This window comes from Macrotis lagotis, chromosome X (assembly GCF_037893015.1).
Source record: "Macrotis lagotis isolate mMagLag1 chromosome X, bilby.v1.9.chrom.fasta, whole genome shotgun sequence".
NCBI lineage: Eukaryota > Metazoa > Chordata > Mammalia > Peramelemorphia > Peramelidae > Macrotis > Macrotis lagotis.
The window spans coordinates 52,104,883-52,132,880 of NC_133666.1; the positions used below are offsets into that span (position 1 = coordinate 52,104,883).

The 27,998-nt window shown below is 40.9% G+C and overlaps 1 protein-coding gene across 6 annotated transcripts in view; it reads left to right on the plus strand.

Annotated features, from left to right (window-relative positions):
* Nucleotides 1-27,998, plus strand: part of LOC141500161 (transmembrane protein 182-like) — a 266,580-nt gene that overhangs the window by 66,944 nt on the left and 171,638 nt on the right. For 3 of the 6 annotated variants that reach the window (XR_012471854.1, XR_012471856.1, XR_012471855.1), the window contains exons 7-8: nucleotides 3,188-3,279; nucleotides 5,561-5,755. The exons of 1 other annotated variant lie outside the window; for it this stretch is intronic. Coding sequence is in view for 1 of the 5 variants with exons in the window: in XM_074203123.1 (XP_074059224.1) it covers nucleotides 3,188-3,246 (59 nt within the window). In the remaining 4 variants the exon portion in view is untranslated. Of the gene's footprint in view, nucleotides 1-3,187; nucleotides 3,292-5,560; nucleotides 5,756-11,548; nucleotides 11,604-27,998 lie in introns of those variants that run through there. 2 more of the 6 variants (XR_012471857.1, XM_074203123.1) reach the window with 2 other exon arrangements.

Consider the following 27,998-nt stretch of genomic DNA (forward strand, 5'->3'; position numbering starts at 1 on the left):
GCTAACTCTGTTTAATTACTACACAGTAATATCATATGTGGATATAGTATACATATATATATATACATATATATATATATAAATAATTTATGCTAGTAAATAAATGCATGTTAGGGTGGGCGCTCAATTTTATTTTATTTTTTTATATGAAGTTAGGAGACAACTGTAAATCACCTAATTCAATCATCTCATTTTACAGAAGAAGAAACTGAGGTTTAGAGAGAGGATCAGACTTAGCCAAAGTCTCACAACTAGTCTTCTTCCCATGAGACTGAATTTACCTCTCCTTCTTGAGAGAGGAGGGATGCACAATATCCCTTTGAAGCTCTGAAAACATGGATCAGTTTCTGAGACTGGGTTTGCTAGGAGACAGGGAGGAGGTAAGAAAAAGAGGCTGGGATAGTACTGGAGATAGAGGACTCTGGTGAGGGGGAGGAGGGGAGACTGCTATACATGAAGGGATCTGGGGCACCTTGGCAGGACTACCCAAGACAGACAGTCGCCTCACAATTTTACTCTGGGTGGGCTCTGGTCATAGAGACCTGAGCAGGTGCCCTATGGCTTTCCCTTGGGTAGGTTGAAATTCAAGGCCATTTCTGTGATAGGAACCACTGGTGTGGTAAGTCCTAATGTATGTACATACATTTTATGGAAGCTTAAAAAAATGAAAATTGAAATTCTCAATGATACACTCTTTTTTACCCCAGGAATTTTCCATCATTATAATTCATATTTATATTTATTAATATTATAAAGCCCTGTACTTAGGGCTTACAAATATTATCTCATTTGATCCTCACAGCAATCCTGGAATCTAGGTGCTATTATTATACCCATTTTACAGATGAGGAAATTGAGGTCAGCAGAGGGTCACAGAGCTAGCAAGTATTTAAACTCAGTTCTTCCTGATTTTCATATCTATGTGAAGAAAACCTCAAATGGGGTCACAAAGACTCAGACAGGACTGAAAATGATTGAACAGCAGTAGTAACTTTCCCACTCCAGGTTCAGTGCTCCATTCATTGTGTCACTTAGTTGCCTCTCAAAACCACCTACAACTAAGGAGAGCAAAAACACTTGCCTATTTCTGATAATGTGCACCTCATTACGCACCCATAGCCCACCACCTTCCTACTAAAGTGTGGGAGGCACCATCAACCCTCTAAAGTCACAGTCAACCAATAATTTCTGTAGAGTGACAATGTATGAAAATATGAGAACTGGGGGGAAAAATCCTATCATCTGTCCATAAATGAGCCTAGTTCCAGGGTCCAAATTAGGCAACAGAATCTAGAAACCATTGCAAATGAGCTGGCCAAAGAGGGCTTTGTCATCAGAAGACTTTGGGGACACCATTTATCAACTTAATTTTGGCAGAGCTATATTCATGAGGAAAAAAATGTCAGCAGAAATAGGAATGGGGTAGAACTGCAGGGCTGGATTACCTGGGAGGAGAGAATCCTTTTGATTTAAAAATATATCTGGATAAATACATCTCAGCAAAAAAAAAGACTTATGTCTATTCTTCAGAGCTTTGAACACTTGCTAGTTGAGGTGCTAAAAATAGCAGAATAAAGTGACAAAACACAGTATTTATCGTCCCAAAGATCACATGGATTTTTTTTAAATGGTAATGAGACCAGCTGTCCTTTTGTACAAAGCCTCTTCTTTTGCATTTGGTCCTTGAAAGTTACCAAGGGGGATCTGGTTGGAGCTGAGAGTAGTCAGCTTTTCCCTTTGAAGGTTCAGACGGTTCCTTTGATCCTGTGAGGGTTCTGGAAGAGGTTGGAAGAGGGCAGTGCCTGAAGAGAGTTCTTGGGGTGCAAGGTGGGCTGCGTTGGGGGCTCCTACAGACTGCCTTTTGGTGGAAGCTGTGTTTAAGCTGGTAGGCAACAGAAACAACAGACCTCCATCATTAGCATTTATGAATCACTAAATAACATTCACTGGGCTAGGTGATGGAGATACAAAGACAGGATTGAAAAGACTGTCTCCTCAAAGACCTTCCATTCACCAGGGGGAAACAACATCCATTTACATGAATGGAGGCCATCTTGGGAGCAGATAGACTTGGGGAGCAGGGAGGCAATTCTAGGGGTCACCTACCCCCAAGGCAGAGTATATAGTCATATACCTTTGTTTGGTTTTGAATTCCAGAACTGACTTTATCAGTGTAGGGAACTTCCAGGGTAGATAAACTTTCCCAATTCAGTTCATCATCTTCATGTCAAATTGTTTGAAGCAGTGAGAGGGGACAATGACTAGTCTAGGGTCACTCAATCAGAATATGATCTGACTGAGATAAGACATCCAAGGTCAACAGCACTATCAGTCTTCTCCATTATCCTTTTAGGCCAATGCTGGCAGTGTCCTGTAAGTCCCCAAGAAATACTTGACTTGAAGGGGGTAGGTGAGAAGAGGGCATCTTCTAACTCCTTACAGTTCAGAGAGCAGGAGTAGGGGTGGGTGCAGACAGTGGGGGTATTCTTCTCTGGTTGCCCCAGTGTGGGCAGAAGGAGGAAGGGAACCCCACCCAATCTACCCATGGGCACCTACTACTTCAACCAAGGTTGAGTTGCACGTTTTAGTGACTAATGAAAGGGGTAGGGACTATCTGAGGAAGGGTGAACTGGTCTGTCTTCCAGGTTAAGGAAGTATCCATTCATACCAATAAACAAATAGGCAGTGCAGATCTTTTCTTTTTGGTGTAATATTGAATAAAAAGTTCATTTGGGGTGATTCTGGTAATAAACTGTAAGGCCAGTTTACTTCTCAAGAACTCATGCTTTGAAAATGATGCCTTCCCAATGGAGAGATGTTCTGGAGAGCCCTTGTAGACTCCAACATCATGTGGGGGATAAGTAAAATACTTTTTCTATGGCTATGGAGATTAAGGCTTAGATGATAAAGTATTCCAGTTGCCAGATAGAATGTCTGCTACTAATTTATTTTACCAATCCTTCCTCCTATCTGCCCTCAACCAATTTTTTTGTATCTACTTTTTTCATTTTGAAAAATTTCAAAAATTTGGTTTTAAGATAACCTGTGCTATGAGTTGCAAATTCATTTCTCTTTTGGGAACATATGACTAAATAAGACTAGATAAAAGAATAAGAAAAATAGATAGTAATTTGCATTTATATAGTGCTTTATATATATTCTCATTTGTTCCTTTTTGCCCCCTAAGGTAGATACTATTACTATACCCCTTGTACAAATGGGAAGACTGAGACTAGAAGGGACTGAGTGACTTGTTCCAGTTCAATCTGTGTTGCCAAGGTAACTTTCTGGTTTCTAAATGAACTCAAGTGGTCTCCATCTCTCCAGCTACTGTTAGACTGCCTCTCTAGAGCAAAAGATCAAAGGGATGAAATGTATGTTGCCTGCCATCTAAGACCTTTTAGTCTAAGAGGCTTGAGCCAGAGGAGGATATGGTTCCTTCCTTTCATCTTTTCTTTTCTCTTATTTAGCAGCTGTTCCTTTGAGATGGGCTGGGGGGGGGGCACTGGTGGTCCTCACTTTTGAGGTGGAATCAAATGATATGTCCATTCAGTCCTTTGATGATAGTGCCCCCAGTGGTCATCAAATACCTCAAATAATCAGCAGATACTTTGCTAGCATTCTCATCTACTTACATGTAAATTCTCCTGTTTATACCGGGGGACTGAAGGAAGACAGACATTGATAGATAAATGTCCTCAAAGGGCTTGTAATGAAATAGGGGAGGCAGCTTGAACACAGATGAAATCAGAATGCATGAATGTGGGGTTAGATAGATTAGATGAAGTGATTACTGTTTTTTTCTTACTGTGATCTTGGAAAAATATTTTGTAACCTACAGTGGGCAGGTCTCAATGAATATCAGGAGAAGTGGTATACAGCATTTCACCAGACATATACGACTGGGAAAAAAGATGGACCAGTCATGTAGAGAGAGGGCCAGTTGATGGATAGCCAGCCTTATTCATACAGTGTTAAATGGAAGATCCCCTCCATACTATGCACATCTCCTATGGCAAATCTAAGGGAGGGCATGAATGAGTATGACCTAGTGCAGAACAGGAAGATGTCAATCGTCTGGGAGCAGTTTCCACATTGATGAAATCACAAATCATTTGGAACATTGGAATATTGATTGTCCAATGACTTTCCCAGCCGATGATATCTAAGTCTCTTTGCCTTCTCTTTTCACTGGAGACGTAGGACTGGAGTTGCAGCCCAGGGAGTCAAATGTTCAGGTTGTAAGAAGACCCAGTTAGACTGAAGTATCATTCAATTGTCACATCTTTTGTTTGTCCTTTGTTCTCAAGACCATGACATCATGGAGGGGATGCCATGACAAGTGAATTGTATTTGAGTGAGGGAGGGTTGTCCAAAGTCACCAGTCTCACTTTCTCCTCTGGAGCCATCTGAGTCCAGTGGTCAGATTTGGATCAGGACAGTTGGAGTTAGCCTTTTTAAGCTAAGGTCTTTAACAGGTCTCAGTTTGACTGAGGCCATGCCCATTCATGATTAAAGCTAGCTAAGAAAGAGATGAGGCCAAAAGGGTTACTTTTACTTAATAAAAAAAAAATCAAACTGGGAGAGCAAGATCCTCAGCATTTCTGATCCAAACAGAAGGAATTGCTACTTACATTCATTATGAACCCATCAAGGCCCAAATGGGACTTGGCCTGGGACCTGCTGTTGTCCAATCAATGAGAGTCAGAGTGATTTGGGTTTAAGGCATGTTTTTTTGTTTTGTTTTTTTTTGTTTTGTTTTTTAGATTTTGCAAGGCAATGGGGTTAAGTGGCTTGCCCGAGGTCACACGGCTAGGTATAAGGCATGGTTTTTAAGAAAGCAAAAGCACAAGATATCATAGAGGTTTCAGTGATCAAAATTTACATTCCTTTGAGCAATGCAACCACATATAAAAGGGTGATACCTTATATGGACAGAAGGAAAGACAGAAAGAAACTGCAGAAGATAAAGAGCATGCTGTGGCAACATTAAGCTGTCCTCAGTCTTCTTCCATGAACTCAATGAAAATTAGTTCTTTATAGCAAGTGAGATGACCTTTCCCAAAATAGCTTAAGGAAACAAAAAAACATCTGTAGTGCTTGGGCCCAAATAGAGAAGGACTCCTAAATAAGGCTGGAAGTGAAACTCCCCTGAGCTAAGTGCTTGTCTGCTAGTTGGCCTTAGTTTAACTGGAGATGTTCATTGGATTTCTGCCCAATAGTTTATAGCATTTGTTCGGTCCCATCACATGGCCAACTCCTTCTCATTTTTGTCTCTCTTCACCATGGTCTAATCAGATACTGATTTCTTATCTGTCTTCATCCTTTTTCCTTGGCATCCATTGTTCTTTCCTTATTAGCACTTCTTGGAAGCTCAAATGGAGATTTTGTTTTACCCAATAATGAGGGTAAAATTCCCCTATATTCTGAAAGACAGGTAGCTTTACCTCTGTGGAATCCCATAGGGCAGATTTGTTGGAAATGTATTCATACAAGAAACATTTATAGAGAACTTATAATAATAATAATAATTATTATTATTATTATTATATATTTTTAGATCCTCAGATGTACAAAGGGATTTGTATAAGAGCCTGGGAGGGAGGCCACAAGTACAAATGCTATCATCCCCCAGGCTGAGAGAAGAGAAAAGACTTAACCATGATCACTCAACCAGAAGCATTTGAGTTGGGTTTCCATTGAAGGTCTCATTCACTGCCCCAACTTTCTCCTACTCTGGTGAAGCACGCAAAAGGTATGTAAGCCAGTTCAAGTATTTTGGTTTAACCCCTTTGCCATGGATAGTTGAATCTTTTCTCTCTTTCAAAGAGAACAGAATCAGATTCTTTGCTTTGTAGATAATGTTGATTATCCCTATTTTGGGGCATACAGTATGTAAACTATCAATTTATAAAGGACATAATGATATTTGTCTCCCCAATCTCTAATTTGGACTCTGGGATTTATGTAATTTGAAGAGAGTAGCAATGGCCAAAGAGTTGGAAAGATAGAAAGCAACAGGATCATAGAAATTCAGACTGGGAGGGACTATATAAAATCTAGTTCAGTCTCATTATTTTGCCGAAGAGAAACCTGAGGCTGGTTCTTGGGAGATTAATTACTTATCTCTATTGAACCTGCTGGCCTGGTTGAAAGCTATGCATTCCTCTTTGGCCTTGGTCTCTTCCCTTCAAGCCATCACTTTTCAAACTCACTTCTTTTTGCATTTTCTCTTGTCTCTGTGCACATGCACTTATGCTTCTCCTTGCTTTATCCTTCTTAGTTTTGGTTTTAGCCAATTCTTCCCTCCCAGCAAAACCAAATGATTCCCTTATTGTGACAAAGAAACAAATTTCTCTATTTTTGTACCTTTTTTTTTTTTCATAATGGTGCTTCCTAGCATCTCCAGTGCCATGATAGAAAATCTGGGGAAAAAATCCTATTTCATCTTACTGTCAATCTTTTAAAATAGAAATATATCTCTAAATTGATAAGAGAAATCAGCAGGGCAATCTTATTCAACATGGAGAATTTTGATTGACTTCTCCCCACTATAGTTTCAGCATCTTTGTTTCATATTTTGAGGTATACCTGTAGGTCCGCTCAGTTTTTCTCTGAAGCATTAGAAGGAGCAGAGGGCCAAATGTCTGAAAGCTAGAAATAGTCTTAGGAGTGATATCCATTTACGTTATGAAGGCCCAAGTCCTTTGATGGACTCTTTTTCTGTCTCATCCATTTTTCTCCTGCTTTCATGCTCAGTTTTGCCAGAATACAAGAATTGTGTTCCCATTGCAAGTCCTTTTTGAAGTCCCAAACAGCTCTTTTGAGACGGCTCCCAAGATGAGGAAGGATTGATCTTTTATGCATCCCTGCCTCCAGAGCACAGTGAAGGGCCCTCTAGGCTCATCTTGAAAACATGCACTCAGACCACTTCACATTTAGTCTATGATGTTGTCATGGGGATGGCAGCCTTCAGTAAGGGGAGAAGAAAGAAAGACCCAATTGTCTCAAAAGAAACCAGACAGTAAATGCATCTCTCCATATTACACAAAGTATTTTCTTCTTCCTTTGAAGGTCAATTAAGGTGATTGTTTTGGCTAGCCACTTAGACAACTCTATTTGTGTTTATATGCAATATGGTAGAGAAGAAAAAGAATTGAACCTGAAGACACAACCCTTGAGTCTGACCCCCACTTTTACCACTTACTAGGTAACTTTGGGTGAGTCACTTAACCATGTTGAGTCTCAGCTTCTTCACCTGTAAAATGAAGATAATGCTTCTTCCCCCCTATCCTTGGGACAATATGAAGATCAAAGGCAATAATGGATAGAAAAGGAGTCTGAGTTGTTATGTGAAGGTTTCTGGGAGGCCAGAGTCAATTCATGGATCACAGCCACAAACTTCACTAACCCTAGGCAACTCCTTAATCTATAGCAAAATTTGGTCTCGGATTTATTTTCCTTTTCAATTTTTCTAATAAGATACATGAAATAATCTGATCTTTGTTCCTTCTAGTCCCACATTTAGCATTAAGGAATTGCATGCCCTTTGCTCAGTTCCTTCTCTTTTCTGGGCACCACTTTCTCCTTCTGTAAAATGAGGGTAATATGTGAATTAGGAAGTTGATGTAAGGGAACAAATAAGATCAGACATAGAAGCACTTGGAAAAATGAAAAACTATGTACATGTGAGTGAATGTTTTGTATAAAGGACCAGTAGACCAGATGACTTGGAACTGGATAATTGGGCAGAAGGTACAGTCAGGGTAGGAGCCAGGAGCTGGAACGTGGTGGGGAGTGGAAAGGGCATTAGATGTGAACTTGAGGGAGCCCAGAATTGAATTTTGAATTCTATTTTGAAAGATGTCTCTTCCCTTCTCTGGGCCTTAGGTTCCAATACGCATAGAATAAATGTATTGGCCTAGATGATCGAACATTACTGCTCTCATTCCAGGGACTGAGCTCATTGAAATCAAGAGGTCCCAGGGACAAACCTGTAGAGGCATAGAAAGCAAAACCCCAAATCCTAGGCTGGGTTAACACTAAGCAAGGTGAAAAGAGAAGTCCTTCCTGGGAGGGAAAGAACAGTTGGGGCAAGCCAAGAGAGATTCTTAAAGAGAAGCCTAGTGTGATGGCTCAGTTTCCAAGTTGGTGGAGTGTTAGGTGTGATCTGGTGACCCTGATCTAAAGATAGAAGGCTTCTGCTGCTACTGTGGAGACTGTTGGGCTGGAGAGTGCCACTCCTAAAGAAGGGAGGGATTTTCTTGATTGAAATTTTGACATAGATAATCAATGTAGGTGTGACTCAAAATGTATTCACTTGAATTTATAGAACTTTATAAATATGGATGAATGAAAGAATGAAAAACTTCAATGATTAAGTACTTATTATGACCTGCCCTCATGGAGTTCCCATTCTAATGGGAGAGACAGCACATTAGTAAGGTTTCAGCTTCAAGTCAGATGGAAAATTCCATGATCCTTAGGGAGTAGTGGCAAAGTAGATGGCAATGTCTCATCTTTTGTGCCTATTCCACTGATAAAAATTATATCAATTTCTTATATTGAACAAGTTGGCAGTGCCCAGATCTTAGGTGATAAGAGCTTTCTTTTCAAGGTCCTTCCCTGCTGTGGCTATAGCCCCTGAAGGAGCCATTGGCAGACTGCATCTCTTCAGGGGCTACTTTCTGGGGTTATGGTGGCCAGCACTGGGTTGGAAGCAATGCTAATCTACACCTCAGTGTCAGGGGAGACTTGGGATCAAGCCATTCTCTGACTTGGACTGCCTTCTCTGCTGGCTCATGGGATCATTGTGACCAAAGAGCCTGAAAGTACTAAAATATTTCTGGTCATTGTGATTTGCTTAGCAGCCATGTCCCACTGGCATGGGAAGGGTAGGGTTGGTCTAGAGGTGAGTATGAGGCAGAGAGAAATCATGGAGTGTGTTCCATTTATCCAAGTGAAATGGAGGCTTTAAGATAATAGTGTCCAGGGGGTGGCTAGGTGGCACAGTGGATTGAGCACTGGCCCTAGAGTCAGGAGGACCTGAGTTCAAATCTGGCCTCAGACACTTAATAATTACCTAGCTGTGTGACCTTGGGCAAGTCACTTAACCCCATTGCCTTGCAATAGAAAACCTAAAAAAAAGATAATAGTGTCCAGGAATATGTGTGTGGTAGTGGGGTGGGGTGGGGTTGGAGAGCTCAGGATGTGTATCATATTCAGTTCTGAGATGAACATGAAAAGATGGAGAGTATCCAGAAGACTTAGAGGGTGAAGTATTTGAGGGCATCTCTCTGGAAATGGAATTTGACCTGTTTGTTTTGGTCCCAGGGGATAGAACCAGGAACCCTGGGCAGAAATAGTCATGAATTACAGTTCTCCATGATGAAGAGAAACATTTCTTAGCAATTAGGGCGACTCCAAAGTGGAACAGGCAGGAGATGGTTGTAGATTTGTAGAGTCTGAACTCACACTCATCAATTATGTTATGGAGGGCATCCCTACTTATGTTCCAAATGCCTCCAAATCTTGCTCAAAGAAATGCTTGTAAGGAAAAGATTACCCCAAAGGGGATACCTTTGCCCTCATGGTGGTGGGGAAGATCAGTGTTTTCAGAAAGTCTCCCTCAACCTTGTCAGAAGACTGGAGCTTCGAGGGACCCTTTGGACATTGCTTTCTTTGAATCAGCTGGAGATGCTACTGCCTTTTTTTCCCTAGATAGGGACTAAAGTCACCACAGTATAGAACCCTTGCTCATGGTATACCGGCCACCATTTACTCCATCATGGTCTTGGGACAGCTCTGATAGCAGATAAAAGCTCAACTAAACAAGACACAAAACCATCCTGAATTGACAAGATTAGCTTGGAAATTTTAAGTTTCTTAATTCATTAAAATTAATCTCAAAATGGATTTCTTTCCCAGTCAGCTAGGAAATGGCTTCCTGAGCCAGATTCAGACTTAAATTAATGCTGTTGCCATGTGGAATAGCAGCACCTCCCAATGGCAAGACTCTGAATGCCACCTTACAGATTCCCACATTGGGAAGGCAGCTAAGAACCCATCTGGAGCAATTCTTGCTAGTCCAAGTGTTCCCTCTTTGATATCCCCAACAAGTGGTTACTTAGCCTCTGCCTAAAGATCTTCACTGAGGAGCAAGCACTTCCCCTGAGCTTGGTTTGGGTGGCTATGGGCAATTAGTCTTTACTTCTGGAAGAGTTCTATTGACTTTTTGAATGAATCTGTCATTTCATGAGCACAGAAACTCAACATTTTCTCTTCCTGGCTGATTCTTCCCCTCCATCAATCCTTCCTGGAGGATCTGTGCAGCACCCTAGAGACCCTAAGATACCTTTGCTCTTGGGGGGAGGGTTACAAGGTCCATTCTTTAGACTACGTGACTGATGCCTCCTTTTCTGATCAAACACCTTCTCATTGGAGCCTTTTATAACCACTTTGTATGCCCAGATCCTCATCATTGGTTGATATTACCTTTTGGTAGAGTTACAATTTTTGTTCTTCTGAAATCATGTTATTTCTTTAATAATAAGAATAACAATAATGAACTATCTAACTTACAGTGCTTTAAAGTTTATAGATATTGATACTATCTTATTTGATCCTCACAAAAACCCTGTGAGGTAGGTTTTATAAATATCCTTGCTTTACAGTTGAGGAAACTGAGGTAGAAGGTGGTTGTGACTTGTCCAAGGTCACATGACTTATAAGTGTCTGCGGTAAGATTTGAAATCAGCTCTTCCTGAATCCAAGTGCAGCAATGTACCCACTGAACCATCTAGCTGCCTTACACCAAAAAGGAATTCAAATTCTAAAACTTCAGAGCTGGAGGGGGCCTTACAGGTTGTCTAGTCCAATGCTCTTATTTTACAGAAGAGGAAAAGGGTGACCAGAGGGGGCAGGAACTTGTCTAAGTTCACCCGGGGCTTGTCAGATTGTGAGCTCCTTAACCCTTTTTTTGCTATGGCAAGATCAATAGCTGCCAACTTAACTGTTGTCAGGATTCTTGGCCAACCTAGGGGCAGAAACCTTTGCCCTCCCAATGCTACCACCTGGATTAACCCCCTCCTTACCTCTTCCCTGGACCACTTTTCACTTTTCACTTTCCTTCAGAGTCTTTCCCTCTTTGAATCTATCCTTTCCCTTCAGCCAGATTAATCTCCCCATAGTCCAGTTCTGATCATATCACCCCCCCCCCCCCGCCCCCAGCCCCTTTGTATTGCTCACATGTGTGAGCTAGACTGGAAGGAACCTTAGACAGCATCTAGTCTCACCATTGTCCACTTTCTTCTGCCTGATAGAATCTCTCTTCCCAAAACCCTGTTCAAGGGCCTTCTCCTCCAAGAAATCTTTCCCGATTTTCTCTGCTCTCCATTCCCAGCTAGTAGCCACCGTCTTCCTCTTTAAATTACTTTTTAACAGTTTTGTAGTTACTTTACATCTGACCTTCATGTATGTCTTGTATCCCTCTAAAAACGGGGGTGCCTTGAGGATAAGGATGTTTTCACCTTTGTTTTTGTATACCCAGCAGGTAGGAAGAAACTGAGATCCAGAGTGTAAAGAAACCATTTGATGATGACACGGTATGTTGTTTCTACCATTTAAAAATTAGCTATGGCCCAGAATTCTGCCCCTAGAGTAATTAGTAAATTAATTTGGTTTTCTAAGCCAAATTAAATGGTTAAGGTCACTTGGAGGCAGAGGTGGTAGTGGTGGTGGTGGTGTGTGTCTTTGTGTGTGCTTGTGTGTGTGTGTGTGTGTGTGTATGTGTGTGTGTAGCAGTGCCTGCTTATTTACCAACCTCAGAACATCCATGGAAGGACCTTACTCTAACATTTCTTACACTTGTCTTATTTTCCAACAACTGTTTTCATTGGTACTGATAAAAACAATTGCTTAGGATGAGACTTTAGCTAAGTGTCAAACATAGGTATGTGTTGGTTCACAAGAGTTTCTGTCTCATGGTGTTGAGGCAACCCAAGTTCCCTGCCTCCAGCTCCTCCCTGATGGTCATTTTGGAGGGCTGTGAGAGTGTTCCATGTGACCCGATTTTTGAGGGGGGGTCAATTCTGCATTTTGATTTTATGGAATTGTGGAATGTATGAACTAGAAGAAACCTTGGATCTGGACAGCTCTCCATTTTATGGAAGGGGAAATGAGGCCCCCAAGATGACGTGACATGCTTTGAGTTATACAGGATGAAAGTAGAAGAACTAGGATTCTAAGCCAGGTCTTTGGCTGCCAGGTCAGGCCTCTTCCCATGATGCCACCATTGATCTGGGTTGGGCTGCTCTAAAAGGGAGCATGCAACTGAACTTGTTTCTCCCTCATCCAGCCCTCTACCCTTCAAGTTTTGGTGCCAGAGAAGAGAGGAGATAATTCTGCCTGCTGGCTCCTTCCAGGATTCAGGTTACAGGAAAACCCAAAGCCATTTAGATACTCGGTTGTATATATCCTTGTCTGCTATGGCATTGTGTCTTCTCTTTGGTGTGCTATATAGCAGATGGAATATTAGCATAATAGTGGAGCTTCTGGGACTTCCTTTTTTCCAAATAAAAGAGGAATTATTGAGAGAGATTATTTTTTAAAAAATAGATTTTCCCGTGCAGACAAGAGCACTTGGCATGTGAAACTTATTACAAGACCAAGGTCTCATCATCTCTGAGATGTCACATTATGTACAGTCAGTGTGAGGTTCCTTTTTCGTTTACTTCTCTAGTATCCCTTGAAGTGGGAGAGAAGAAACCCTACCTCCTCCCTCACTCACCCACACACAGAAGTGTGCTGTACTGTTGACTTGGCCAGTGGGCCTGCCCTTGGGGAAGGCCAAACTCAGTGCACACTTTGGCAGAGCATCTGAAAGCCTCTGGTGTATGCATCTCATCCATGTCGTCCATTTTAGAGAGATTTATTACTGAGCAACGTTTCGGCCTTTCTTGCCACTGTGCCAAGCCTCACAGTTATTTAAATATTGTAAGAGCTATAGGAAGTCAAGTTTGCCAAGTCAGATTATTAAAAGAACATTTATTGAGGTTTTCAAATGGACCTTTCTCACTTAATCCTCCTTGGCCAGGCTGGGAGTTTGTTTTGACTTGCCCACTGTTTATTTCTGACACTGGCTCCATTGATGACTATTGGCAAGAACAAGGTGTTTGAGAATATGTACAGATGGTCACAGAGCTGGAACAGCTTTGGAGGGAAATGGTTTTTTTCCTTCTGTATTGTTAGCTCAGTCTATGCCAACCACAACCCCTTCTCTTTTCTCTCCTCTTCTGCACCATTCTTGCAACTATCACCTTAAGGTTTCATCTTGGGTACAAGGCAGAGGATTGGCTTGAACTGTCACCATGCTACTTATGGTTACTCACTGGAATCATGGGAAATGAGAAGGCTTCTCTGGTAGCAAATAGATTTTCTTTCATAACCCTGAAGAACGACTTTAAGTCTCTTAACTTAATTAAAAGAATTTAATTGTTTAACCCAGTCTCTTTAATATTTCTTCAGTATATCAACAGTTCTGTGTTCTTCATGGCTTCTTATCTGGTATGATTCTTGCCTGTGTCTTTATGTCAGTCCTCCAGAGAATCCTCCGGGTCTCTTGTCATTCTTGGGATATCACAGTGTTTGTGCTATCTGCTATGTTCTGCTAAGGCTGCCTGGCTGGCCCACCTTCTTTTCCCAAACAATTTCTCCTGGTTGATATCTCTCATGCTGCTACTTGTACACAAGGAATCATGGGTAATATGCTACAGCCTCCCTATGACTAGTACACATGCCTTTGTTGTCCTTTGGGTCAATTTGGAAGCAGAATTGCTTAGAATTGAGAGCTAGATTGGGTGTCAGAAAGACCTAGATTCAAATTCTGTTCGTGATCACGGACAGATCATTTACCTCACTCACTCTCAGTTTCCTTATCTTTAAAATGGGCATAAAACCTGCTGCACTTCAAATTGGAAAACATGGGTAAAGGCTTTTCAAATCTTAAAGCCCCATACTGATGATATTACTATTGATTCTCTGCAAATGCACTGCCTCATAGGTCACAACTAGCCAGCCTCAGTGGCAGCAAGCTTGTGTGAAAAGAAGGGGTTTTGTGACAGAGAAGGGCAAGGTCATTTAGTCAGTAAGCATTTTTATTAAGCACCTACTAAGGCCAAGAACTGAGCTAGATGCTGGGAGTACAGAGAAAGAAGTGAGCTCCTTCCTGCCCTCAAGGAGGGCACCTTGCCAAGGTGGTAACAAGATACCCAGAAATATTTATAAATGGCTGCACAGTGAAGAGAGGGAGCCCAAACCTGGGAGTTAGCTAAGGCTTCTGGGAGTTAGTGGCCCCTGAGCAGAGCCTGGAAGGGAGAAAGGAGTCACCAGGGGTGGATGTGAGGAAAGGACACATCAGAGACTGGGAGAGGAGCAGTAGAGGAGATGAAATGATTTGTAAGGGGAGAAGCAAGGTTACCAGTTGTACTGGAGTCTAGTGTGCATCATGAAAAGCATGGAACCATTATTCAGCTATAATCTAGCCCACTTTCTTCCCCTTATTCATCTGTGGGCCAAGCTCAGTGAACTGCCTGGTGAGGTTTGTCCAAAGGGAATTTTTCATCTGGCCATCGGATAATAGAATAATCCTTTCCCCTCAATTGACCCTAGACTCCATAAAAAATGTTGGAATCAGATGTGTGCTGAGCCCTCAACTTCCCAGAATCTGAAAAGAACCCTCAGTTTACTCTCATCCATTTCATGCCCTTCTTTCTAGTCTAAGAAGGTCTTACTTCCCTTCAATTGATGGATTTTTCCAAAGGCATCCAGATTGCACAGTGGGGTGATCATGAACTAGTCATTTTACCTGTCTGCCTCAGTTTCCTCAACTTTAAAATCAGAATCTTAATAGGATCAATCTCCCAGGAGGATCAAATGAGGTATGATCAAATGAGATAAGTGCTTGGCATATAGTAGAGGCTTCATAAATTCACATTTAAAGACGGGTCTCTTAGTGAGAATGGTTGCCTCCAAGGAATGGCCACAGCAAATATTTAAGGGTCTGTTAGGTACAATATAAAGGTAAAAATAATGGCTGCCATTTATATAGTTGCATCGCTTTATATACATAATGCCATTTCAATCTGTGATCCCAATAATACAACTAGGGTTTTTCTCATTTTAAATGTGAGAAAACTGAGGCCCAGAAATGTTAGAGTACCAACTGATTTGTCTCTTATTACAAGCCCCATAAGTATAAGGAGGCAGAAAGGAAATGTGGTCTTTCAGACTCAAAGTCTCTAACTGCTATGTCATAATTCCCCCTCCCAATAAACTAAGTTAAGAAAGATCCCTGCCCTGAAATTGTTGTGCTCCAGTAGGGGTAACATAGGACACCAGCATGTATTGTAGTTAAGGAGACAGTGGTCAAAATCATATATAGAATTCTAAAACAGAGGGGGTTATTTACCAACTGGAGTGTAGTGGGGAATCAAGAGTTGTTGAGTTTGATGGGGCCTGACTGCGGTAAGCTTAGGTGCCATCTGAAATGTGCTTGGCAAACAATTGGGAACACCAAAGTAATTTTTTAGCAGAATAATCAGATTTGTCTAAGAATAAGATTATTCCGTCTGGAGGAGGAAGAGTGAATCAGAAACAAAAGAGGAAGAGTCTAGATGGGTAGTGATCAGTCTTTGTCCTAGAGTGCTGGGGAGATACTATGCATATAGAGGTGACAAGTGATAGCAGCACATTGTATATGAGGAGGGGGGAAAATCAATGTCAACCCCAAAGCTTTAAATGGCAGAGTGGATGAGTTTGTGCTTCATTGATACAAATAGTGAGTTCACAAGAGATTTCATGGGAAAGATAATAAGCTAGGTTTTGGACAGGTTTGATTTCAGGCCTCAGTGGGACATCTTGAGGTGTGGAGGAGATTTACTGTGGGGACTTGGAAATTTACTATGGAGACTGAAGAGAGAGGGAGATAAAAAGGTCATTTCCATCACTCCTCTTCCTTCCCTCTGTGGTCTAGACAAATTTGCCTTATTGCTGAAGCTCATGTTGTGGGAGTGGGAGGTGGGATTAGAAGTGAGATGGAGTAGGGAAAGAAGCTCATTCCCTTTGTTGAGAAGAAAATAGTTGTGAAAAAGTAGAAACAATGAGTGTGGATACTTTCCTCCAAGACTGTGAACAGCAGAAAAGGAGAGGTAGATGGGTTGATGGTGGTGGAGAAGGGCAGAAGGGAGAATCATGGCATGGTAGAGCAGCTGGATAAATTAGCACTTGCTCAGTAGCAACCATAATGTTTTTTTTTCCCTTTTTTCCTCTTGCTATTATGGAGTTTTAAAGTAAATTCATTCCTGGAGATCATCATGAGAGTCTTATTATTTTATAGATACCAATGGAACAGAATTCATTACCCAAGTCTCTGATGAATACTATGTCTATGGAAAATAGTTGAAGAAAGTGATTTGGGGGTGCCGTAATGCAGTATTTGATGAGTTGCTCCTAAACCCTAGGGTATTTGTGGCATGATGGAAAGAGAGGTGGCTTCAAATCTTAGTACTTAGTACTTAGTACTTTTGCAACCTTAGGCAGAGGATCTCAAATCTTGTTTAGGTTCTTCAAGCAACATCCTACATGACCTTGGACCAGTCCTTTCCCTTTTGGGGGCATCCCTTTCTCCATCTGTAAAATGAGAGAGTTGGAGTAGGATCCCCATGAGGTCCTTCCCCATGCCCAGATTCTGTGAACCTATAGCTCTATTTCTGGAAGCAGTCTAAGGTTGACCATGTGATATTTATCAGCTGGTTCTTAGGAGGAACTCATCTATCAATCACCCAAACAATGCATTATGACTTTTCAAATACTTCAAAACTTTTTTGACTCTTTTCCATAGATATGACATCCATCATGAACACAGATAATGAATTTGATTCCAATGGTGTCTCGAAATAGCTTTCTTCTCTATTCTGGCACCTCTGCACTTGAACAGATGTTTCCATGCCCACACAGAAAGTTGTGGAAAATCATAAGCATTTGGGGCAGCTAGGTGGTGCAGTGGATAGAGCACCAGCCCTGGAGTCAGGAGTACCTGAGTTCAAATCGGCCTCAGACACTTAATAATTACCTAGCTGTGTGACCTTGGGCAAGCCACTTAACTCCATTGCCTTGCAAAGAAAAGAAAATCATAAGCACTATGCTGAGATAGGGAACAGCTTGGTTGAATGGATAGTCAGGAAGATCTGGGTTCAAATCCTATCTCTGACACATCCTGGTGTCAGACCCTGCACAACTCATTTAATAATCAGAACCCTTCCTCAAATGATTCTCTCAGATAATAATATGGTGGAATGAGAGTTGGTTTAGGAGTTAGGGGACTTCAAATTTTGTTTCTGCCACTTAGTGCTTTTGTGATCTTAGGCAAGACATCTATCTACATTTGACTTACATGACCTCAGGTTCCCCATGTATCAAATGAGAGATGTGGTCTAGATGGCCTCAAAGGTACTTTCTACCTTAATGAGATCTAGGATCCTATGAAGTTATAGATGAATTGGCAATCTACATCAGTGGAGGGAGCTTCCATCCTGGGAATGTCCTATATCAGGGAAATCACAGATATGGGAGAGTTAGGATGCTCTTCTGAACAATAGACAATGTGTGAGGCAGAGCACTGGCATGCCATCTTTGTTTTTCCCTTTGAAGAAATTCCCCCTTTTGGTCCCCTTTTCTTGGGGACTTGGGTAGAAGTACACATCTAGTGGCCGTGATAAAGAGCAGCTCCTGGGAAACATATGGCGGCAGCAGAAATAATTGGGCTATCGCAAGCCCCACTGCCGGACCTAGCCGATCACTGACAATTTACATATCTTAGGCAAACCTTTGTTGGTTTCTGTCATTTCTGCACTATTATGTGCCTTTCTGGATAATTACCAGTTAATGTGAAAAAGCAGATGGAAAAAACCTTGAAATTTCTGATAGAGAATCCTCAGACTTTGCCTCTTATCTGTGCAGAGCAGCTTCCTGATTTCAAAGGAAGTTTCAAAACCTTTGTTAAAAAATGTCCCTGATTCCCAGTTTGAATGGGCCAAATGACATTCAGCCGAAATGATTCTGCTTTTTCCACAATTAAATTCCATTATCGGGAGCCCCTTAACTAATGTGTCCGTTGTGTGCCTTCTTGCTTCCGTGTCGTGGGCTTTATAAAGCTGTGGGATTTGGAGGGGGGAGATAAACAATAGTTGTAATTTGGTGACAGTGCATGAGCAGGTGTAGACCTTCATTAGGGGTGCTTCTTCCATCTTCTCCATCACCATCCCCTGCCCCAGTCCCCAAACCAACCCTTAGAGACCAGCTGCTCATTTGGAAAATTGGAGGTAGCCAAGTGAACCTATAGCCAAGTGAGGGGAGAAAGATATTATGGTTCTGTTTGCCACCTACTCTTCAGAAGCATGGCAGAAGGAATGGATTTTTTGAAGAAAGAGGCATGTAAGAAAACTTGGGCTTGGAGGTTGGGATGAGATTCACCTTTTGATATTACCCTTGGTGATGTCTTCTTTTATGGTCCATGACTCATAGAAAGTGACTGTTTTTAGCTCTGTCATTTGATAATGGATGGAAGATGGAGAGCACAGCAGAGAGATTAACTATAAAGCTGGCCTCTCTGCTAAGAGGCCTTGGCATATTTGAGGAGGGTAGTGCAATGCAGACATATGCTAGGGGTCAAAGATAAGTCTTTGTTGAGCATCTCTATGACTTTGCACTTGACTAAATGTTCATGGAACAAGATGTTTTATTGTGGTCTCATTCACTTGATCTTATCTCTAGCCTCCTAGGAGAACATATTGGTTACTGCTTCAGGTTGAAGTTGTTATTCTCATAAAAATATTCTTGAAAATGAAATTCATTATCATAAATCTTGGCTAAATCCCAGGGTTTCACCCCATACCCAATAGGTTGGCAAAATTGACAAAAGATAAAAATGCTTTTTTGAAGGGGATGTGGGAAGGTAGGTCTACAGTTGCACTGTGGATGGAACTATAAAGTGGTCTCATGGTTCTGGAAAACAGTTTGGAACTAGACCTAGAAAAATCACTAAAATGTGTGTGCCCAAATATAGGAATTTCTCAACTAAGCATATTCCCAAAGGAGGTAAAAATCAAGGCAATAGCTCCATGTATGAGATGTATTCATGTCTATGTATAGCATATACATATTAGTGAGTGGTCATCGTTTGGGGAATGGCTAAACAACCTGAGGTACAGGAAGGTCATGTCAAGAAATGTTAGCTATTAAAAGCAACTTGGGAAGGGACTGGAGGAACTGGTGATGGAAAGCAGAATGATCAGAATTAGGAGAACAGTCTAAATAATGATCACAATAATTGAAAGGATAATATTGTGAAATATTTTGAAAGACATGAGAACTCTCTTCAGTTGTCAGAGGATGATAACAAAGCATGTCTCCTTCCCCCAGGCAGAGTTGGTTTTGTTCATTTGTTAGAAGAAGGGATTTTATGGGGAGGAAAATTGAGAACATGGAGAACTAACAGTAACATTTTAATAGAATCAATAAATTATTTATTTAAAATTCAGGCTGAAAATAGCAATTGAAAAGTGTGCTGTTTAGTCAAGAAACTAATAACATCATATTTAGTAAAAGATAAATAACTATTGATTCAGGAGAGATAGCAGGCATAATATAACTTGGAAGACCAGGGTTCAAATTTGTCATTTGAATTCCATTTTCAGGAGCCCCTTAACTAATGTGTCCATTGTGTGCCTTCTTGCTTCTGTGTCATGGGCTTTATAAAGCTGTGGGATTTGGAGGGGGGGAGATAAGCAATAGTTGTAATTTGGTGACAGTGCATGGACAGGTGTAGACCTTCATTATGGGTGCTTCCTCCATCTTCTCCATCATCATCCCCTGCCCCAGTCCCCAAACCAACCCTTAGAGACCAGCTGCTCCTGGCTGCCCTTCTTGAGTTTCAGATTCCTTTCCTCAAACCAAGGGTGATGATACTCATAATGTCTTCCTCATATGATGATGGTGCCTCCAGGATGGGAGTGGTGGGTGACGGTGGTTGGGGGGGATCTGTAGGCCCTAAAGTGCTACTTTGATGGAAAGTGTTATTATTAAAAGCCTTGATGAGACTTTAAAAGCAGTGAGAGGGACTTCTAGAAATCATGGGAGAAGTCCAGGTGTTATTCTTGTGTTATTTATCATCATTCACATTATTTCATCTAGAAGTATAACTTGTATTCTTTATGAACAGTCAGAATGTAAATCTCATACAGCTTACAACTGAACCATACTCTAAACAGGAAGTTGTTGGAGAGATATCTCGGATACACAAGTGGGTTGTACCATTGGAATCTAAAGACAGGTTTCAGAAGGGCACATAGGCAGTGGGTCACTTTCTTGGGTCTTTTATTTTTGTTTTGGGAGGAAAGCATGAACAACACTAGGGACAATGGAAGCCTTACACCTTGGTCTTCCTTTGCTATGATAATTTCAGGCAAATCATCCCTGAAAGACATAGTTGAAGTAACTCAGTGATCCCAGGGTGTAGATCTCTCCCACTGAATACAAATCTATATGGGGCCTTGCAAGTATCTTTATTTCTTTGCAACACTTAGACCAACCACTTCTGTTTTTTATAATTTTTTTTGCTGATAGTTTTCACATCAACAGATTTCTCCCAGTATTTCTTTCCTATATTTTTTAACAAAGAATCTTTAAAAGAGGAGGAGGAGGAGGAAAAAGAGGACAATGAGGAAAAGCAATAGCAACAATATGGCAAAACCAGTAAATACATCTAAAAACATTGACATGACTTATGCTGACCCCTTCCCTGCTTTCACAAGAATGTCTTCTTATATCTCTTTTTTTGGGGACAATATTGTTTTCTAGAATTTTGCAACATTCTTTTTTTATAATTTTGTGGAGATTGTCCTTCCATCCTGGTTGTTACACCTACTGTAATTCTGTTCTGGCTCTGCTCATTTTGTATCAGTTCATGTAAATCTTTCTTTATCTTTTTGTATTCACCATGCTCATTGTTTCTTATGGCATACAGACATTTCATTTTATCAGTGTGTCATATCCTGCTTGGCTGTTTGCCAGTTCATGGGCATCTAGCATTACTAAAGCATTTTGAGGTCCGTGGGGTTTTTGTTTTGACAATGACCTCCTTGGGGGTATTTTCCTAGGAGTAGAATCACTGGTTTAAAGTGTATGGACATTTCAGCCCCCTTTTTTCCTAATTCCAAATTATTTTACAGAGTGATTATATAAATTCATAGCTCCTTTGTTAATATACTATTATGCTTGTCCTTCTATAACTTCTCCAACATTTATTATCCTTAAATTTTGCAAATGAAGTGAATGTGAATTGAAATGAAGTGAATGTGAATTGAAATCTAGCTCTGCCCTCTGAGATCTTGCAGAAAAAGTCTAATTTCTCTTCCATATGATGCTTTAGATATTTGAAGAGAGTTGTGATGTGTTTCTTTTGTCCTCCCCTTCTCCAGACTCTGCCTTAATTAAGTTCTTTCAGCCAGAGCTTATATGGAATGAACTTGGACTTTTACCATCCTTGTCCTCATCTGGGTACTTTCCAAATTATCAGTTTCCAAAGAAATGGACTTTAGATTTGATCTGATTGGGACAGGGTTCATCACAGTCCCAAATAGAGAATCTTCCTGAATATGTCCTAACCTTGCATTAACTTTGGGGGCTGGCCCTGTTGAGCTATACTAAAATCTCTACATCACCTACTGTTGAACTATGGTTCTCTATTGATTATTATTATCCCAAGTAAAATACTTTGCATTTATCATTGTTAATTCTAAGTCTTTGAATAAATTTTATCTTATAGTTTTGTCATCTGAAGGTTTGGTAATTAGAGTAGATATCTCTTTATCCAAGTCACTGAGAAAAGTGTTTCAGCACAGATTCTTGAAGCACTTGCTGATGACTCTTGGGGTCTGGATCCATCTCATTAATTGCCCTGACATCCAGTCTACATCTCTCCATTCTGTAAAAAACAACCTTATTAGCATTAGCAATTTTGTCATATGCTTTGCTAAAATCTAAGTGAGCTATGCCTATAATATTCTCCCTGATATTCTCATCCAGATGCATCAAACACACTACCCTCCCAGTGCAGATAAATCAGAGTAAAATGTCACTGGGAAATATTTAGCAAAATAAAAAAATACATTAAAGGACAGATAACATTACATTTTCAAACTAAGGCAATCTGAGTCCCACATGGATCCTTCCATATGGATTATTGACTCTCCATTTTTTAGTCACCTGAGTAAGTCACTATCTGACTTTCTCTTCATTATATTTCTTGCTGATGTACATGATCACTGCTTCCTTTTCTCAATACCCACTAATTTTACCTTTTGATTCATATTTTAAATTTTTGACAAGAGTTGGTCGAGCTCACTGCTCTATGGTTTTGCCACTGATGTTCCAGATTAATATAGCTAAAGGCTCTTTGTTACTCTTGTGTCCTTTTTCTGTTAACAGGATCGACATTCCCCTTCCCCTTCCCCTTCCCCTTCAATATTACTGTGCTATTAGGATTATTCTCTGGAGGTATGTACATTCCAGTTCTTGCCAGGTTGGAATTCTTTCCTTAGTGGATGTTTCAAGAAGTAAGCCCACCATATTTAGGGGCACATTGCCAGGGCTCAGGTTTCAGCTCCCACACTCCCAAACTGTGAGATCCTTGGGCCACTGCCTTTCTTTTTCTGAGCTACAGCATCTTCCTCTGCAAAACAAACATGATCATTTCTCCCACTGGCTAGTTTATGTGAAAATCACATTTTCTAGATCTAAAAATGCTGTGCATGTCATACAAGGAAAGGAGTCTGGGACGTTGGCTAAAGTGTTAGAGTTAAAGTCAGGAAGACACAAATTCAAATCCTGCCTTTGACATGTACTGGTAAGGTGACCCCAGGTAAGGAGCTCTAGGCCAGAGTGTCAAACATAGATTAATTCTTGAGTGGAGTTTGAACTAGATTAAAATGGAATTGGGAGATAATTAAGAAAATTTTTAAAAATGCAATAAAATATAGATAATACTACATTTTAAAATTTAGTCAAAATGTGGCCCTCATGGATGCTTAGGATTTCGTGGTCCTTATTTCTATTTGAATTTGAGGCCACTAGTCTAGGCAGCTCTGTAAGATTATAAACTAGTCTTTAAAAGTGGAGGGTTTTTTAATATTTTATGTTTTTCAAATCACATGGGAAAAATTTAACTTTTTTAAAATTTTTGAGTCTCAATTTCTCTCCTTCCCTCCCTTCCCTCCCCTTCCTTGCGAAGGCAAGCAATTTCATATAAGTTATACCATGTAATCATGTAAAACATATTACCATATTAGATATTTTGTAAAAGAAAATAGACCAACCCCCCCAAAATAAAGTAAAAAAGTATATAGCTATGTGCATTCAGATTCCATATTCTTTCTCTGAAAGTGGTTAGCATATTTCATCATGAGTCTTTTGTGATTATCTTAGATGATAGTAATACTCATTCATACAATGTTTTCCTAGGTCTTCTTGCTTCATTTTGTCTTTCCAGATTTTTCTGAAATCATCCTGCTTGTCATTTCTTATGGCACAGCAGTATTCCATTTCAGTCATATCCACAACTTTTTTACCCATTCCCCAATGGATGGGCATCCCCTCATTTTCCAATTCTTTGTTACCACAAAAGTACTGCTAGAAATTTTTTGTCCATAAAGGTCCTTTTCCATTTTTTAATCTTTTTTGGAATATCGACCGAGTAGTGGTATTATTGGGGGAGTTTTTTCATTGACAATTCATTATACAAATGAAACTACAGTTCTAGACTTTCTCATCCCCTTCCCCAAAAGGATTATACCAATCATGGGATGGTTATGGACTCAAATGAGATAATATCTAAAACGGTCAGTTATTGTGTGTTCCTTGAGGGGAGTTATTATTTCATTTTTGTTTTCGTATCCCTAGCTTAAAGTCCTGTAGCTATTAGGTGCTTAATAAATGCTTGTGGATTCCTTTATTATTTCTACAGCTGTCAGCACCTTAACTAGGATAGGGCAACTAGGGCTTTTACCTCAGGTGTTGTTAATATTTGGGAAGGTAACTTTGCTTTCCATGGCAGTCCATGGCCCACTCACCCCAGGCTAGGCAATAACTCCTAAGATCCTCTCATGTTATCCCTCCTTTGAGGAAATGGAGTAGAACTTGTCCACTAATATGGATGCTTAAATGAAACTTCAAAAGTCACTCTAGAAGCTCAGACCAAACAGAAGAAATAGCTTGGAAAATCCTATGATCATGTGCCAACTTTCCCTCATGGATCCAAGGCTCCATAACATTATTTTTAAAAGTTTCTTTTGCTTTGGGAAGTAGACAATCTGGAAATTCCCAAATGGTAGAGACAGAGGAATTGGAAGAGAACTAGAAAAAGCACTAGCAAACAGGCATACTCATCCAAGCTTGCCAACAGGAGGAAGCTCTATTTCAGAGGGTTTGATGAGGCTAGGAGAGTCTGGAAGAGAAGGTCAAATAGTAAAAATGTACTTTTGCTCCTGTGGAAGAGGGCAATGATGGTTCTTTTCCCCAGGATACCTGATTTGGGACAGAAGGTGTAGTTTCTCATGATAGCCACAAGGTGGGAGTAATGATGCTGTTCTTTGCAGTTCCCCAGTGTGTCCCCAGGAGACAGCTACATCTGCCTGGGATATGGGAGGTCCCGTTAGATTCCAGAAGGCTCTCAATGAATCTGTGGGGGGGCTGGCAAGCCTACATTCACCCTGCATCATTCCCAGCAACACCCCCCCCCCCCCCATCATTTGGAGCACTCCCTTTGGCTCTTAATTGCATTCTGTTTTAGGCTCTTCTCTAATTGCTCTATGTGAGTAAGTCTGTCTTCCCCCACAGGACTGGGGGAGAGTAAATGCTCAATCTGGCCTTGGTGAATGGAATTCCATGGAGGCAATTTGAAAACTGTGTCCCTTCTTCCTCTTTGAATCCTGTAGGCGTTCCAGAAATGTAACCCATTTTCTCATCCCCCTTTCCTTCCCAGGGATGGCTGGCAAACACCAGTGCCCTCTGTTAAAAATCTGAAGCTACAGTTGTACATGGGGGGATGATGTTGATTAGCAAAGCCAAATTGAAGGGAACAGCATATATTGCTGTGCACAATGAAGGCTGATTACCGAGGCACATTTATATGGAGAGGCGGACACGTCATTAACTAGCAAGCCTCCGATGGAGGACTCTTCTTAGTGTTGTCTTAGAAATTGGGACTAATTGTACTGAAATATGGATAATGATTATTATTTAGCATAATGATCTGCCAATTGGAATATTCAGTCTTGAATAAAACTTAATGTGGAATAACTTCTTGCAAGTTAGAGTGTGCAAAGATTTCTTTGCCCTTAGACAGACAATCTGATCAAAGTGCCTCGTTAGTGGTTCCTGAAGGTTTTCATGGGGCAGTCAATCCCAGGGCCTTTGGTTGTTGAGGTCAAGACCTGGGCACATAGCACTAAGGGAGCTCCAGTTTCTCTGGAGCATAAAATATCGGAATTGGAAGGGACTTTGGGCTTTACCTATTCCATCCCCTTTACTCTGCCTAAAAGCGAAGTGATCTTCACAGTAAGGCAAGCTACCAGGTAACTTCCTAAGAATCAGAGCTGTCCAAGGTGGCCGGGGCAGGTTCCTCTCCTTGAAGGACTTCAAACAAAGGCTAGATGATCATTGTGTCAGGAGTTCTAGTGTGGATTCCCTTTGGATAAGAGTTGGGACTGTCAAGGCCCCTCCCAATTCTAAATTTTGTGATTCTGTGAAGTATCCAACCTCTTCACTTATTTTTAAAGGGGTCACGGTGATGACAGACTTAGAACTCTGATCTTCTGTCCCTCTCCCAAGCCCACCTCTACCCCTGGGGATATAGAGATGTGATAGGTTTTTATTTTCTGGCTACAGATAATATTTGAAAGAATACCTTAGAATTTTAAGTTTTAAGTAGTTGTAAAGAGCTTCCAGAATTGTTGTCACTTGGGGCTCCTTTTTACAGGATACAAAATTGACTTACCTTGTTACAGATCAGACCTACACTAAGGCTTCTCAGGAAGGCATTTGTGTCTGGAAGAATGTGCTTAAGGGACTGCCATTGACTCTCCTATGCTTTGTGTCTGTGTATGTGTGTGTTTATGTAAGTGGGGGAGGTACAGTGGAAAATTGCGAGCATAGCTCTAATAGTGGGCCCGGTAGTTAGGTAATAACGAGTGTGATAACCAATAGAAGTCTGACTGAAGACATTAGCCACAGCCCTTCAGGCCTGCTTTACCTAAACCATAAATCTCCCAGGGATTGACACAATTCTGACTGATGCTTCAGGAGAACCAACTTTGCCTCAGGTGTTCTGGATTCCATTGGAAGCTAGACAGTCAGTGAAGATGATCTACTCAGAGATATATTCAATCTTGAGCTGTGATTTATTTCCTATTTACTGGACAGCCTCTTTGTTTATGAGCCTCTAATATACACTTTTGTTATTGAGGAAAAAGATGCCATACAGGGTCTTCCTAGTTCTGCTCATTTCATTTTGCATTTCAACCCAAAACACCCATCTGTCATGACAACATGGGCATGAGATTATCCAAAAGACTTCATGCCAGAAGATGGATTTGTGAAAGAGGGCCCTATGGGGTTAGTCACCTTGACATGGGAGAAAGGGAGCTCATCATAAGAGTAGTACCAGCTTTATGGAACACCCAAGGAGATATTGAGGGACAATTGTTCATTTCTCTCAATTCTCAATTGTTTAAAGTTTTCCTTAGGAATACAGGCCTCAGAACTGGAAGAGATCCAACCCAGACTCCTTATTTTAAAGAAATGGAAAAGGAAACTCAGAGAAAGGAAGTGACTTGTTTACGGTTTCACAGACCCAGGATGCCCACCCAGGTTTTCTGACTCTCAAGCTCATCCTTGGTGCCCTGCCCAATTCTTTCATCCTGAAATAGTGTGTGGTTGATAGTGACACCTTAGCAGGGATAATTCACTTAGAAATTCTTGAAGACTTGGGCATTTAATTGAGCTTCTGTTGTTATTCAGTCTTTTTCAGTCATGTCTAATTCTTCATGACCCCTTTTTGGGATTTGTCATGGTTTATTTCTTTCTGCATCTTTTTTATAGATGAGGAAATTGAGGTAAACAGAGTTAAGTGACTTGCCCAGGGTTCCATAGCTAGTAAGTGTTTGAAGCATTCTGTCTGCTGTAGCACCCCATAGCTCTCCCTTCAATTGAGCTACTTGAATAGAATTTCCCTCAATTGATAGACATCTACAACTCCTGAGACACAGTGAAGCTAACTGATTTGAGTGGGACTATGGAAAACATTTGAACATGGATAGCCCTTCCTTCAAGGCTAGACTTCTATCCAATTTGCCTTGATTTACCTTCAGAGTAAGAAACACTTGAAAGTATAATTTGCCAGTTGCAGTCAGGTTGTCTGTACTGGCAAGAAAAAAGTTGGGCACTTGTGGGGATTGAATTTAATGAAAGATTTAAGGACAGAGAACTCTGTGACTAACTAGAATGGATTGTGGCCTATATGGTGTGAATTCAAGTATCTGTGTGTATGTGTGTGTGTGTGTGTGTGTGTGTGTGTGTGTGTGTGTGTGCACGTGTGCATGTGTGTATTGGTGACTAGGTTCAGGCAAGGGATTGGATATAATTGCTGTCTTCAAGTATTTGCTGTCCTGTGGAGGGAGGATAGTTGTACTTGGCCCCAGAGCTAGATGCACTAGGGAAAAACTTGAATTGAGTTTGATTCACTGTCAGAAAGAACTCCCTTCCCATTGGAGTTTTCCCAAAGTGGAAATGGGGGGGGGGGGGAGTGGACTGTCTTTTTGATTCTAGCAGGAGGTGGGGCAGACCATAGAGGTTACCTGGCATTCTTACCATTGACCTGGGTAGGATCT